At 55.6% G+C, this 14622-nt stretch overlaps 2 protein-coding genes across 3 annotated transcripts in view; one reads left to right on the top strand and one right to left on the bottom strand.

Annotated features, from left to right (window-relative positions):
* LOC116765133 (proline dehydrogenase 1, mitochondrial) overlaps positions 1–5560 on the top strand; it is a 19016-nt gene extending 13456 nt beyond the window's left edge. The window contains exons 11-14 of one of the 2 annotated variants that reach the window (XM_032654386.1): positions 257–432; positions 1031–1129; positions 4857–4915; positions 5023–5560. In XM_032654386.1, coding sequence (XP_032510277.1) covers positions 257–432; positions 1031–1129; positions 4857–4915; positions 5023–5210 — 522 coding nt within the window. In that variant the 3' untranslated portion in view covers positions 5211–5560. Of the gene's footprint in view, positions 1–256; positions 433–1030; positions 1130–4856; positions 4946–5022 lie in introns of both variants that reach the window. The other variant, XM_032654385.1, reaches the window with a different exon arrangement.
* Positions 4261–14622, bottom strand: DGCR6L (DiGeorge syndrome critical region gene 6 like). The gene is made up of 5 exons (XM_032654387.1): positions 14423–14622; positions 14176–14336; positions 8124–8224; positions 7117–7257; positions 4261–6585 (listed from the first exon to the last, which is right to left on the bottom strand). The coding sequence occupies exons 1-5, from the start codon at positions 14530–14532 to the stop codon at positions 6502–6504; spliced, it is 597 nt and encodes a 198-aa protein (XP_032510278.1). The 5' UTR covers positions 14533–14622; the 3' UTR covers positions 4261–6501.

Raw genomic sequence — 14622 nt, 5'->3', positions numbered from 1 at the left:
CCGGTGGCCGCTCGGGGACCAGCCAGGTGTTTGGAGGACTCAGGGTGGGGTGGGTGTAGGGGCTGCGGGGACAAGGGGAAGTGGGTGCGTGGGGTCCAGGCAGGTGCTGACAGCCCCCAAGTCACCACAGCTGCTGGCCCCAGTGCCCCTGCTGACTACACACTGGGGGGCACCCGGGCCCCAGGGAGGCCCTATGGGACGCAGGCTGGAGGGGGGCCCATCCTGGTCATCCTCAACTTTCAGCTCTGGCCCACAGGACACCTACGACAATGTCACCCTGGATGTGGAGCTGGCTCGCCGAGAGGGCTGGTGTTTCGGGGCCAAGCTGGTGCGTGGTGCATACATGGCCCAGGAACGTGCCCGCGCCCTGGAGATTGGGTATGAGGACCCTATCAACCCCACCTACGAGGCCACCAACGCCATGTACCACAGGTGCGCTGCCCTCTTTGGCTCCCGGAGCCTCAGAGCTTCCTGGGGGGGTGGGGGGAGAAACCGGGAAGGGGCTGGAGCTGACCCAACGTGACCCTGTCCAACGTGGGAGCAACCCGGGGGTCAGAACCAATACCTCCTCTGCCTTTGTTTTACTGTTTCCAAAACCATTAAGGTTTTTCTTTTTTTTTTTAATATAAAAGTCTACTGAACTGCCTGGGTTGATAAAGATGAGAGCTGTACCCCGGCATCCCTCCCCAAATGGCACGAGGCCTGTTTGCTTTTTTTTTTTTTTTTTTTTATGGTACGCGGGCCTCTCACTGTTGTGGCCTCTCCTGTTGCGGAGCACAGGCTCCGGACACACGGGCTCAGCGGCCATGGCTCACGGGCCTAGCTGCTCTGCGGCATGTAGGATCCTCCTGGACCGGGGCACAAACCCGCGTCCCCTGCATCGGCAGGCGGACTCCCAACCACTGCGCCACCAGGGAAGCCCCTGTTTGCTTTTTAATTCCACGCCAGGATCGTCTGCTGTTTTGCACCTGCCTCTGCCTCTGCCCCTGCAGGGGCTGTGCAGGCCTGACTCACGCGTCACCCTCCACAGGTGCCTCAACTACGTCCTGGAGGAGCTGAAGCACAACGCCAGGGCCGCAGTGATGGTGGCCTCGCACAATGAGGACACCGTGCGCTTCACGCTGTGCAGGTTGGCCCTGCCTCCTTCCCGCTGGGCGCTCCTGGTGGGCAGGCAGTGGGTTTTGGGGGGACATCTGTGAAACGAGCTTAAGTGGCGGCTTTAGGGCCCCCAGACCCCCTGAGGCCGGCTGGGCGTTGTGCTGCAGTAGCCAAAAGGCTGTTTGCAGTTACTTGGGTTTTTAACATTAATACCAGACTTACTAAAGTTTCAAATTAAAAAATAAATTTCATTAGGTGAAATTTAAATGTGAAATGTTGGAGCCCTCAGATGTGTCACCTCATTTATAAACAATTTCTCAACACTTTAAACTGTGTTTAGAATTTAAGATAGTCTGTTTTCTCTTTAAATGCCTATCCCATGGAGCATCCTTATAAGTCAGTTACAGGAATGAGGTGAAATAAATATACATTTTTTTCTTTTGGCCGTGTTCTGGGAGTTCCCCGACCAGGGATCAAACCCAGGCCCCAGGCAGTGAAAGCGCCTAGTCCTAATCACTGGACTGCCAGGGAACTTCCAATCACCACGTTCTTTTATCTCATATCTTAACCCAAACTGGACCACAGCAGGGGTCCTAGCTCCCCCACCCCACCCCCCACCCCCCACCACAGGAAGCTGGGCGGGCAGTGGCCTTGCTGGCCCTTGCCTTCCCCAGGAGCAAGGCAGGGGCACCCCCTCCTACAGTGGGCACCCCAAGCCCAAGGCTTGGGCCGAGTAGTAAAGGTGCAGGGCGTGCACCCAGAGGCACTTGCAGGCTCTGCCTGGAGGGTGACTCTGTCGTCTTAAACCATTCATTAATGTTGTGCTTGTCCTTCTCATGCTGGGGCTGCTTTTTCATGGTGTGAAACTGCAACTAAAGGCCACGATTTCTAATGCTCTGCATTTGCAGCTGCTTGGTTGTGAACAGGAGTGCTGAGGCCAGCAGGGCTGCCAGGTGGAGGTCAGACTGTGTCCAGGCTCCCTCTGGAGTCCTGCTGGGCTGGGGTCAGGCTGTTTCCTCGCTGGTGGTTGGCTCTGACTGGCTTCCTAGCTGGGTGGACTGTTTCGCTTTCTTCCCTCCATCACTGGGGCCTCCTTGGACGCCCCATCCTACCCCTGGACGTGGGATGGCCAGGGACACCTTTTGTGCTCGGGGAAGATTAGTTTTGGTTTCTTTTTTTTTTTTTTTTAATTTATTTTTAAAATTTTTGGCTGTGTGCATTGGGTCTTCGTTGCTGCGTGCGGGCTTTCTCTAGTTGCAGCGAGTGGGAGCTATTCTTCGTTGCAGTGCACGGGCTTCTCACTGCGGTGGCTTCTCTTGTTGTGAAGCACAGGCTCTAGGCGTGCGGGCTCAGTAGTGTGGCTCATGGGCTCTAGAGCGCAGGCTCAGTAGTTGTGGCGCACGGGCTTAGTTGCTCAGCGGCATGTGGGATCTTCCTGGACCAGGGCTCAAACCTGTGTCCCCTGCATTGGCAGGCAGATTCTTAACCATTGCATCACCAGGGAAACCCCAGTTCTGGCTTCTTTGACTTTTGAAGGAACACAGGGCTGAGTTGAAAATTTTAAAAGCTGGCTCTCACTTAGGCTTAAAAGTACAATTCTGTGATGGAACCGTGATCAGAAGTCGTCCGTGCGGCACCAGGGTCCACCCCAAGACGAGCACAGAGAGGCCCTGGCTCCTGCCTGGCAGTGCCGACCTCCTGAGGTTTCCATCACCATCTCAGCAGCCTGTGGTTGCCCCGTTTTAGGTTTTTGTCACAGGCTAGTCCACTCAGACTGACTAGGCGAGGACACTGAAACGTCTAAAGGTATAACCTGCCCTCAGAAGGGCTTCCTTTCACCTGATTTCTGGATCTTGCCACTGGGAGCATGTGTGGCCTCCCCATCTTGGCCGCGGTGGCCTCCTACCCTAGACACAGCTCCCCCCATGCTGAGTGCCAGCTGAGCGCTTCCCCGTCTCACAGGCTCCACGGCCCACGCCAGGCCAAGGTCCTGTGCACCTGCTTCAGGGGCCACAGAGCCTTGAACACCTTGGGCTGGTCTTCCCAGGGGCAGCAGTGTGGGCCTCTGATGCCACACATTAGAGACCTCAGTCAGATTAGCTTTGGCTGAGTTAACAAACCAACCCAAAATTCAGACACCTGAACACAGTATGTTCTGTGAGCCAGCAGTGTGGGCTGGGCTCTGCTTCGGGCTGCTTCTGCTGGCCTTGCCCGGGGCCTGTCCTGCATCCGTGGTCACATGGTGTCTGGTTGGCCCTAAATGGCCTCATTTGTGGCTGGGACAGCAAAGCGCACTGCATCACATGTCGGGTGTCCTAACAGGCCAGGTTAGGCTTCTCCACAGGTGGTCTCAGGCTACCAGAAGCCCTGGAGGGGGCAAGCCTCTGCCCATGTCACATTTGCTATCATTCTGTTGGCTAAAGGAAGTCATGCTCAGCCCAGATATTGCCGTCCAGATGGAGAGAGCCTCCTTCTGTGCTGGGCGAAGCTACAGTCACATGGCAGCAGGCATGGACACTGGCAGGGAAGGGGCAGCAGCAGGGGAGGGGTCAGTTTTTGCAAGACGCCACATGAGTGTTCCCATCAGGCAGCAACACAGCGGCAGCCCTGCTGTCACGGGGGACAGAGACATGTAAGCTGGCAACACTGTGCAGACTGGGGCCCCTACCTTGGAGCCTAGCCCTGGGGGAAGGAGAGAAACGGTCTGGGATGCCCCTCATGTGGAGGCCCAGGGTAAGAGGCGCTAAGTGCTCTGGAAGCCTGGGGTGGGGTCCTGAGACAGTGAGAAGGGAGGGGGGCTCCAAGGGCAGGGACGGGGACCAGCAGGCCCAGCCTGTAGCCTGGGTGGGTGTGAAGACCCAGGCGGAACACGCCCCTGTGGGGTGGAAGGATGGGGGCGGGCTATAGACTGCTGGTGCTGATAGGCTGACTCTGTATCTGCACGTGCAGGAAGCCAGAGGTAAAAACGTGGGAATCATTAATGCACAGATATTTCAAACCCTGGGAATTTTTTAAAGATCCTACGAGGGGAGGTGTGAGGATAGGAGAGGGTGTGGACAGATTTGGGGGCCCCCACCTCAACGTCTGAGTAGCACTAATAGAAATTCGAGCCACATCTATTAACCCCAAATGTTTCATAGCCACGTTAAAAAAAAAATGAAGTTAATTTTGATATATATTTTAATTAACCCCACATATCCAAAATAGTACCATTTAAACATGTTTTCAGAAAAACAGTGAGATATTTTTACATTCAGTTTTCACACTGTCTTCAAAAGCCCATGTGTTTGACACTTGCAGTGCACCTCAATTCAGACCACCCGCCTTCCAAAGGCTCAGGTGCCACCAGTACCTGGTGACTACCTTACGGACAGGGCAGCCAGCAAGGGGAGGATGAGAAGCTGGAGGTGGGGTCACAGGGCTGGAAACACAGAGGCAATGGAACTCTGAGGGGTTTGAGAAGGGGATGGTGGGAGGGCTGAGAGCTTCCCAGGCCACACCAAGGGCTGGCCACTGGGTGAATCTGCCTTGCTGGGTCATAGTGGGCAGCAGGGAAGGGGCCATCGGGGAGCAAGCACAGCAAGAGGGAGGCTGGCTGGGGAAGGGGGGCACTTGGTGGCCTTGGGTTGAGGCAGCGGCAGCAGCAGCAGGGAAGAGGCCTGGTCTATGCAGGAGAGAGCCTATGCCCACGCCCTACCCTGTGGGTGGGGATCTGGGGGTGGAGGGAGGGTCTTACCCACCGCCCTGCCTGTTCACAGGATGGAGGAACTGGGCCTGCACCCTGCCGATTGCCAGGTGTACTTTGGACAGCTTCTGGGTATGTGTGACCAGATAAGCTTCCCGCTAGGTGAGCTGGGCTTCCGGTGGGGGGCGGGGGGCAGGGGCGGAGGTGCTGGGACTCACCGCCTTCACCCCTGTGTGCAGGACAGGCAGGCTACCCCGTGTACAAGTATGTGCCTTACGGCCCTGTGATGGAGGTGCTGCCCTACCTGTCCCGCCGAGCCCTAGAGAACAGCGGAGTCATGAAGGGCGCCCAGAGGGAGTGGCAGCTGCTTTGGCAGGAGCTCAAGCGGAGGCTCCGCACAGGCAGCCTCTTCCACCGCCAGGCCTAGTGCTGTGGCCACGTCCCAACGCATCCTCACCTGGGCTGTGAACACCCAGGGCTACAGCCCGACCCCAACCTCACACACACCTTTTACATCCCAAACTGTGAGACCCCGCTGGCCCCTGCCCATGGGCACCCAGGTGCGGGCTATTTCCGTTACCTGCCAGAGCTGCTGGGAACTGTCAGAAACCGCCCTCCAGTGAGCAAGCATGGCTGTATCTCTGCCCACCCCCACGACCTTGGGCCTGAAGAACCACCTACTGCAGGGTTCAACCCATGGGCCCTCAGCCCCACAGGTGGGCAGTGGCTGGCTGGGAAAGGTGGCCTGTCAATAAACCACTATTTCTGCAGCTGAGAGCCCTTGACTCCAGGCCCACGATGTTCTTCCCTGCAGAGCCCTCACGTGCAGTCAGTGGCAGAGGGAGTGGCTCTGATGGCCCGAGAAGCCTCTCCTGCGTCACGCGCCCCCGGCACACCTTGGGCAGGGTGGACCCACCAACACCTGCCTTCAAGCCGTATTGCAGACCCAGCCACGCAGGGCACTGGATACTCTCACCTCCAACCCCACAGCTGGGGCTCAGACCAATGCAGACAGCACACTCCCCAGAGTGGGCTTGGTGCTTCCCCATCCTCAGTCTCTTCCTCCCTCAGACCCTTTCTGCTGCTCTGTGCCCTTCACCCCAGCGGCCCCAGTGACCCACACCAGGCTCTGGCTGCTCTGACCGCCCCACAGAGCAGACTGGATGTGGCCCTAGTGCCCTCGGACTTGCCCCAGGGAGGGGCCTCTGTGACATGGGGGTGGGGCCATCTTCTGCTGATTCCTCTGTAGGCCATGGAGCCCACAGGCAAGGGCCCTAGCTAGGCCCTGGTCACGACAGGTACCACAAAGCTGTCATGCAAGCCACGTGCAGGCCATGCTGCGGCGTCTTTATTTCTCGGGGTCACATGCAGCTCATGAGCCTTTCCTACTCGGGGGCTGCACCTGCCAAGGGAGGGGCCGAGAGCAGAATACATCGGAAGCCTGGGGCTGACAGCCGGAAGGCTGGGCCCACTCTTCCCTTTACCTTCCCACCCTAGCTTTGGACAAAAAAGCCCAGGTGAAGGTGGGTGGCAGACGCAGCCCAGGTCCACCTAGCTTCTCCTCACGGGGTGCCCCTCCTGCAAGCAGCTGGGAGGGTGGTGGCCAGACTTCAGGAAGATGAGCGCCACTCAGCTTTCTGCTGCCTTTGCTGACTGTGGAACAGGGTTGTCTTCCCAGCCAAGATGGGCAGCGGGTCACTGGCAGGAACCCTGCCTGGTCATAGTGCCGCCTTCCCCACCTGGCAGCCCCTCTGCTGCAGCTTCCGGATGAGTTCCAATAGGTTCATCTGTAGCGTCAGCTCCTGGGATGCAGAGGGGCCACTGTGAGGTCCCCTTTAGCCCTGGCAAAGGCCCCAGGAAGCAGCCTCCTTTACCCAAGGACCCGGGGCAGATACCAGGACCTAGAGAGCACCAGGCTTGAGCCCATGGGGCTGACTTCCAGTGAAGCCTGGCTACTGCCTGCCAGAAAGGGGCAGGTGCTGGGACTCCACCTGTGGCAGGGCCTGCAGTTGCCCTGGCTTGGCACAAGTGGAGGTGTGTGCAGGGATGTAGGGGAACTGCACACGAGGCCCTGTAGGGCATAGTGAACCCGGGGAAGGTGGGCAATGCTCTGTAGTCACATGGCTTACCCTCCTGTGGTGGAGACAGCGTGACCGGCCTCCATGCTGAGCACAACGCAGAAACCCTTCCTGGAGCCTCCCTAACTCACCATGTCCCCTGTCCCCACACACCCTGGGCCTGGGCTCCCAGTGACCAGCTAAAATCCCATATGGAATCTAGCCTTGGGGACCAACATCCCCTGGGCTGTGCCAGGGCAGGCCTATGCCACTGACCTGCGGGTTGGTGGTCACATAGAAGCCGGCGACCCCTGCCTTCTCCAGTGTGCTCTGCTGGTCCGCCACCTTCCGGTCCAGCTCCAGGACAATCTTCTGGTCCATCGCCCGCTGCTCCTCACGGATCCGGTGCTCCACCGCCTGCCACAGTGAAGGCAGCTCAAGGGCTCAGCCTCCTGCCCATCAGTGCCTCACACACACATTCCTGGCCTGTCACCTCCTCTGGCCCCTCCCCACCTCCCAGTGGATCCAGCTCCCAGACTACGGATGGATCCCGTACTGCACCCAGGTCCGTCGCTCCTTAGCCACACACAACCCTGCAGAGGGGCTCAGATGACCTGCCCCAAATGCCCTTCCTCCAACACCTCCTGTCAGGTGTCCTCCCTTTGCTGTGCCAGGCCTCGCCCAGCCCTGACAGCTCGGGACCACCATGAGCTGGCCAGATGCTGGCTCCACCTCTGCTGACTGTCAAGCTGGCCACCATCTCTGGGCCTTTGCATATGTTTCCTCCCCACTGGAGCTGCGGCCAAGCCCGGCTCAGCACCTCCTCCCTGCATGCCCTGGCTTGGGGCTGCCTTGGGACCCTGCACACGCCTCCACATGCACCCCACCACTGGTGGCTTCTTGGTTATGGGTGGGCCTCTGTGTTGTTCCCAGGCAACGTGGGAGCAGGACTTGCTGGCTCCATCATCCCACCACTGCCCTCATCCCCAAGGCCATGGGGCACAATGGCCCCCACTCACACCTGCCCTGTACAGGCCCAGCCCATTAGGAGCTGCTGTCTCGAGGAGCAGGAGGAGGGGAGTGGGGGGATCACACACTCTCCATCCACTCCAAGCACACTCCAACCCCCAACAGTGAAGAGCCACATGTGGGCACATGGAGCCTTCGCGGCCCACCCCAGGCTGAGGCCCAGGCTGGCCAATGGCTCCCAAGCCACCCGGAGCCCCTCCTCTACGGCCCTCTCAGCAGAGCCCAAGTGGTGCCCACCCTGCCCACACCCCTACCTCTAGCTCGCGCTGCTGGGCCGCCTGGAGCACAGGCAGGTTGTGGGGCCGGCAGGCCTGCTGGGCTTCCTGGTGTTTCTGCCGCAGCGCCTGCCTGAGCACTGGAAGGGGACAAGACCAGAGGGGTATCAGCAGGTGACAGAGGGGTAAGGAGGGGGCCTGCTCCAGCTGTCCCACCACCACAGGGAAGCAGGGCAGAGGCGTGGACGTGAGGGAGGCCTGCGCTGGGAGCTGGGTGGAGCTCTGGACACCCAGTCCCCAGCCCACTCAGGCGGGCCCTCTCCCAGGGTACGGCCCTTCTCCAGCAGCAGGACTCCAGGGCACTAGAGAAGGGTGAGGCCAAGTGTATGGTATGGGTGTGGAGCCAGGGCTGCAGCCTGAGTTCAGAGAATTGTGGATAGGGAGGGAGGAGACTGCGGTCTAGAGGTTTCTAGGCTCAGATGCTGGCTACAGGCCAGGAGTCCAGCGTGACCTGCCATCATCCAAGGGACATCCACTGAGACATCCAAAAGACCACCCAGGTGAAGGCCTGGGAAAGGAGGACGAGGAGAGTGGCCTCTGCCCTGGGTTGTGGCAGTCACTCCCCCTCAGTGCTGCCCTTGGTGGTGGTGAGGGGTGCAGAGCCACCCTGTACCCTATCCACAGCTCCTAGAGGGAGTAGGGTAGGCACAGACCCTGGGGGGCCCAAGGATGTGATGAAATAAAATTCATATTTTAAGTTAAGACAAGCAACATTTAAACAAAATTTTTCTCTGCCTATCTGAGCCTCCTCCCTCCCCTCCGCTGTGCCCTGTGCATCTGCATTAAGCATGACCCGACTCCCCAGTGGCAGAAATACCTGCTCAACCACAAAGATCAACTTTTCTCCTCTGGTGCCAGCCATGTAACTCCTTAGGAGGTAACATTCCTTTCTCAGTCCTGTAAGGGGTCATGATGACCCACCACTGGCCTTGTAGGTGCAGACGTCTTTGGTGGACTTTATGGACAAGGCCACTATATCATTTCCCTTAAAGACAGCGATTGGTGCAGAACAGACTGGTCAGACGACCTGGGGAGACACTGGGCTGGAGTTCTCAGCTTAAATACTTACTGATGACCTTATTAATGTCACTAGCTATATTTCTGCCTATTTTACAAGATTATTGTTTCTTTAATGACCAAATATGTGGCTGAGCCTCCAATAATGATGATGACTAGAAGACCTGAAACAACTGACCAAATATATAGTTCTGTAAGATCAGGGATTGTAATAGTGTAGCTCTAGATGTGGGAAGAAGCAACAACAGGGCAATAACAGACTAGTAGGACAGGCAGCGCGGAGCCCTTGGGCTACTGTTAGTTAACAGGGCCTAGTCTGGTAACAGCACATTGAGTGGCCTATCAAGGAAATCCTCGCCTGACCTGGGAATGAGCATTCCTAACACCGTGGTACAAATTGGTCATGAAATGCCTCCCAAACCTTGGTCGAAATTAAGACTGAAAGAGGGGCTTCCCCGGTGGCGCAGTAGTTGAGAGTCTGCCTGCCAATGCAGGGGACAAGGGTTCGAGCCCTGGTCTGGGAAGGTCCCACATGCCGCGGAGCAACTAGGCCCGTGAGCCACAGCTACTGAGCCTGCGTGTCTGGAGCTTGTGCTCCCCAACAAGAGAGGCCGCGACAGTGAGAAGCCCGCGCACCGCGATGAAGAGTGGCCCCCCCTCGCCACAACTAGAGAAAGCCCTCACACAGAAACGAAGACCCAACAGAGCCAAAAATAAATTAATTGTAAAAAAAGAATAAAGTAACACTGATTAAAAAAAAAAAAAAGACTGAAAGAGAAGGGACTGTAACAGAGAGAATGTTGCCCACCACCCAGTTCTACAAGAAATCAAGTCATTAACCACTGCAGTCGCTGACCTACCTGAAAGGAATTCAGGGTGAAGATCGGGATGAGGCACTTTGTGCTCTGGGAAAACTGGCAGAACTGGCCCTCAGACACTTGGATATTTTCAGGAGAAAATTTTATGAATACAGTTTGTTGCATCTTCCCATACTTAGAAATGCACTAAAACCATTAACTAAGCTATCTGTTCCTCATAAATAGCAGTAACCTTCTACCAAGCTGCATGCTGGGTTACATGTACCCCTTCACCAAAATCACATATATACTGGCCTTCCTCCTCACCTCTTTGGAACAGTCCTCAGAGCTTTCGGAAAGACTGTCTCCAGGTTAGAATCCTCAGGTTGGATCGACTAAAATTTTCCATTTCTTTCTTAGATTGACTTTTGATTAATTTTTCAATAGATGGCATGAGCCGGCAGAGGCCATGTGCCAGGGAGTCTGTGTTGCTCCAAGAGGGGCCACCACGACCACCAAGGAAAGCTTCCACAGTCCCCACTAATTGTACAGGACTGGACAGAAGAGAAAGGTAGCATGGGATGGAAAGAAACCAATCACAAAACAGAACACTCAACACTATGCAGCCAAAATCCTAGACTAGTAAGTGTCAAGTGGCCAGAGCTCCCCTGTGAGGAGGGGTCCCGGCTATAAGACACAAGGCCACCACTCGGTCCTCGGCAGAGACCTCACGTTACAGCCCTTCTCTGGAGGACCCCTGAGGTTCCCCAATCTCCTGTTTCTTCGCAGTGCGTGCACATCTCGACTATGGCATTTATCACACTAAGTGAGTCTGAAGCTGAGGGCTACCCTCAAGACATTTCCATAAACAAAGAGATGACAAAGACACTCCCCAGTTAACATTTACAACGTGTGGAGGCAGGATGCAAGGAAACAGATAAATGCAGGGAAATGTCATCTTCACCCCATCTATCAACGTCACTACAGATCTCAGGTCAACTTCCAGATTCCACAGGGCGAGCAACCAGAGGCAAAAAGAGAGCTGCACCCACTGCCCGGGCGGGGGCCTGGCCTTTGCAATGACCAAGGAAAGCAATGGCAGCCAACCACCACCTGCTAAGGCAGAGGAAGGAAAAGCAGAAAGTCACAGGCACTTTCCCGCTGCTGACAGCACAAAACCTTCCAAAGGACAAGAAGCGAAGTGTCTGAAGAGTTATCAAAACTCCCCACTGAAAGGAACCAGGGCTCCATGGAGACATGGCTTGTTCCCTTGCTGCCCCCTCTCCCTTTAAAAAAATTATTCTGAGCGCCTGATTTGCTCCCTGAGCTACTAAGTTCTGGAGATAAAGATCACCAAAACGAGAGCAAATACTACTTACTGACAGCCTGCATTTGGCACAGACCCAGTCAAAGGCAGGAGGAGTGGGAAAGTTTTACGGTGGCAAAGGGGAAAGGTCCATCCTGATGGAAGGTTGTTGGTGTGGGGAAGCTGGAAGCAGGCTGTCAGAAGAGGGGCTGAGGCTGGGAAAGAACATGATGAGCCTGAACACCTTCCTGTACCAGAAAGCAAGAAGTGCTCCAAGAATGATGGGGACACATCAAAAGGACACAGGAGCCAGCCCACTGTTCTTCCACTGGCCAAATGTGGCATGATTTGAGCGTTAAAAGGCATCAGCTATGTACTTTGGATTTGTGAAGATGCATCTCATTCCTCAATAACAATGTGTACAGGGACCTCCCTGGTGGCGCAGTGGTTAAGAATCTGCCTGCCAATGCAGGGGAAACAGGTTTGATCTCTGGTCTGGGAAGATCCCACATGCCGTGGAGCAATGAAGCTCGTGCGCCACAACTACTGAGCCTGTGCTCTAGAGCCCACGAGCCACAACTACTAAGCCCTCATGCCACAACTACTGAAGTTCGCGCACCTAGAGCCCGTGCTCTACAACGAGAAGCCACCACAATGAGAAGCACAGGCACCACAACGAAGAGCAGCCCCAGCTCACTGCAGCTAGAGAAAGCCCGTGCCCAGCAATGAAGACCCAACGCAGCCAAAAATAAATAAATAAAATATAATTATAAAAAAAAATATGTAAAAAGACAACCATCCAAACATTTAGGGAAGAAGCAGTACCAATTATACACAAATTCTTCTGGAAAACCAAAGAGAACACTTCCCAACTCATCCTGTGAAGCAAGTATCACCCTGATACTCAAACCAGACAAAAATGTTACAAGAGAACTACAGGCCAATGTCCATCACTAGCATAGAAGTAAAAATTCTTAAGATTTTAGCAAATCAAACCAACATAGACAAAAAGAACAGTTCATCATGACTAAGATTTATCCCAGGAATGCGATTTATCCCAGGAATTTAAAAAATCAATGTAATTCACCGTCGTAACCAAAAAGCCACCTGATCATCTCAATAGATGCAGAAAAAAGATTTGACAAATTCCCAACATCCATTCCTGATAGAAACACACTAATCCTGGGGCAGATGTCTATCATCTGCCCCCACAGGAAAGGGACCTCACATCACTAGGAGGAATTTTTGCCACAAACGCTTAACGTGTGTATCGTCATGCTGTCCAGTTTACAGGAAACACAGAAAGTGGAAAAAGAGGTAAAATGTCAATATGAGGAGGCAATCCAACAGATCCACAGTGGGGACGTTCTAAGGCAGAATACGCTGGACTCTTCAAAAAGTCAGCGCCACAATAAATGTTGGGAACTGTTTCAGAAGCAGAGACCAAAGTAACCAATGGCAATGCATGACCCCACACTGGATCCTTATAAAGGGACAGATAATTTGAGACAAGTTTTGGTATGTGACTGTGGACTCAATGTCAGAACACACCCTGGAATGATTCACTTCTATCCATTGTGGTTACAGAGGAGAGCGTTCTTGTTCTAGATCGCTGGTTCTCAGTACTGGACCAAGGCTGACCCCCAAGGATGTCTGGAGACATTTCTGGCTGTCATTATTGGCGGAAGGTGCCACTATCATCTAGTAGTTAGAAGCCAAGGATGCTTTTAAACATTCAGCAAAGAACCATTAAGACTTGTCCAAGGACTTCCCTGGTGGCGCAGTGGTTAAGAATCCACCTGCCAAAGCAGGGGACATGGGTTCAAGCCCTGGTCCGGGAAGATCCTGCATGCCGCGGCGCCCATGTGCCACAACTACTGAGCCTGTGCTCTAGAGCCTGCGAGCCACAAGTACTGAGCCCGCGTGCCACAACTACTGAAGCCCGTGCGGCTAGAGCCCGCGCGGCTAGAGCCCGCGCTCCACAAGAGAAGCCACCGCAATGAGAAGCCCGCGCACTGCAACGAAGACCCAATGAAGCCAAAAATAAATAAATAAAGAAGAAGAAAAAAAAAAAACTTGTCCAGCCACAAATGCTAACAGCGCTGCTGTTGAAAACCCTGGTCTAGAGGAATGCTGAGGACCCCTGGTGAAGCCCTGTGGTGCTGCACATACTTACGGACACAAAGAACTTTGTCAAAACTTCAGTTACTGAGTGTAGCTGGAGAACGTATAAGTAAGTATTCATTATATTCTACTTCCAACTTTTCTAAATACTTAACCTTTTTCAAATAAATAAAAAGTTGGGGAAAAATAAAATAAGAAAGGTGGGAAATCTGAGGGGGCGGGAAGAGCTGACCAGCATACCTCGCAGGAAGGGGCTCCGGAGGCCCCTCCCATTCCCAGTAGGGATGCCTGGGAGGGGCCAAGGCTCCCAAGGCTTTGGCCAAACGCGTGGCTCAAGTGGAAAAGTTTTCGGATTCTGGAGGGTGCCTCAGGGATCAGTGCAAGGGAACTTGATGCGCTGTGGAGAGGAAACTGACACTAAAGGGCGCTGCAGAGCTGTCAACACTGCGGGGCATCACTGCGGGCGGCCAACCGCCAACACCAGACCTGCCAATGGGCTGACCAAGCACAGAGGCCTCGGGCCATCCTGCCTGGAAGGGGAGTGAGGGCACGCGGGAGCGCGAGCAGGGAGTTTCTGGATGTCCTGCGAAAATATGACTGTGCAACTGACAAAGTAAAACCGACTTGACCCATTTGTCATCAACGGCCCCGCGCCCTCGATCCGGTCAATTTCAAGGGCTTCTTTCGAACGGTATCCGCGGAAGGCCTCCGCCCGCAGAGACCGGAACTGCCCGGGCAGGCCGAGCTCCAGCGCGGGGAGCTGGGCCGTCCCGTCGCCCCCGCGCACCTCGGTGCTCGTTCTGCAGCCGCAGGCGCTGGTTGTACAGGCTTTTCTCGGTGAGGTGCTGGATGTCCAGCAGCCCCTGCACGATCTCGAAGACGGTGCCGTCAAGGAGCGCCAGGGCCAGGTCACTGAGCGTGGTGTAGGACAGGCGCTGCTGGAAGGAGCTGCGGGAGGAGGGCGCAGTGAGCGGGGCGGGGCCGAGCCGCCTGCCCGCGGCCCCGCCCACCCCGCGCGCCCCGAGGCCGCGCACCTGGGCAGCTCCTTGACCAGGCCCTGCAGTGCCGACAGCAACTGGTAGTGCCGCTCCTGCTGCCGGGCTCCATCCACAGCCTCCTCCAAGGCGCCGGAGTACCGCTCCATGGCGCCCGCACCCCGCCAGCCGCCGCCGAAGCGACGCGCGCCTCTACGTCACTCCCCAGCGCGGCGCGCCCCGCCCCCTTTCACGACAGT

The sequence above is a fragment of the Phocoena sinus genome, chromosome 14, assembly GCF_008692025.1.
Source record: "Phocoena sinus isolate mPhoSin1 chromosome 14, mPhoSin1.pri, whole genome shotgun sequence".
Lineage (NCBI taxonomy): Eukaryota > Metazoa > Chordata > Mammalia > Artiodactyla > Phocoenidae > Phocoena > Phocoena sinus.
This window is presented reverse-complemented; position numbering and strand designations above follow the sequence as displayed.

Excerpts from the sequence above, each read along its gene's own strand:
- DGCR6L (XM_032654387.1), bottom strand. The coding sequence starts at position 14,532 with ATGGAGCGGTACTCCGGCGCCTTGGAGGAGGCTGTGGATGGAGCCCGG. Across the intron at positions 7,258-8,123 it reads CCCAGCAGCGCGAGCTAGAG|GCGGTGGAGCACCGGATCCG; the intron begins GTAGGGGTGTGG and ends TCACTGTGGCAG. Across the intron at positions 6,586-7,116 it reads ATGTGACCACCAACCCGCAG|GAGCTGACGCTACAGATGAA; the intron begins GTCAGTGGCATA and ends TCTGCATCCCAG.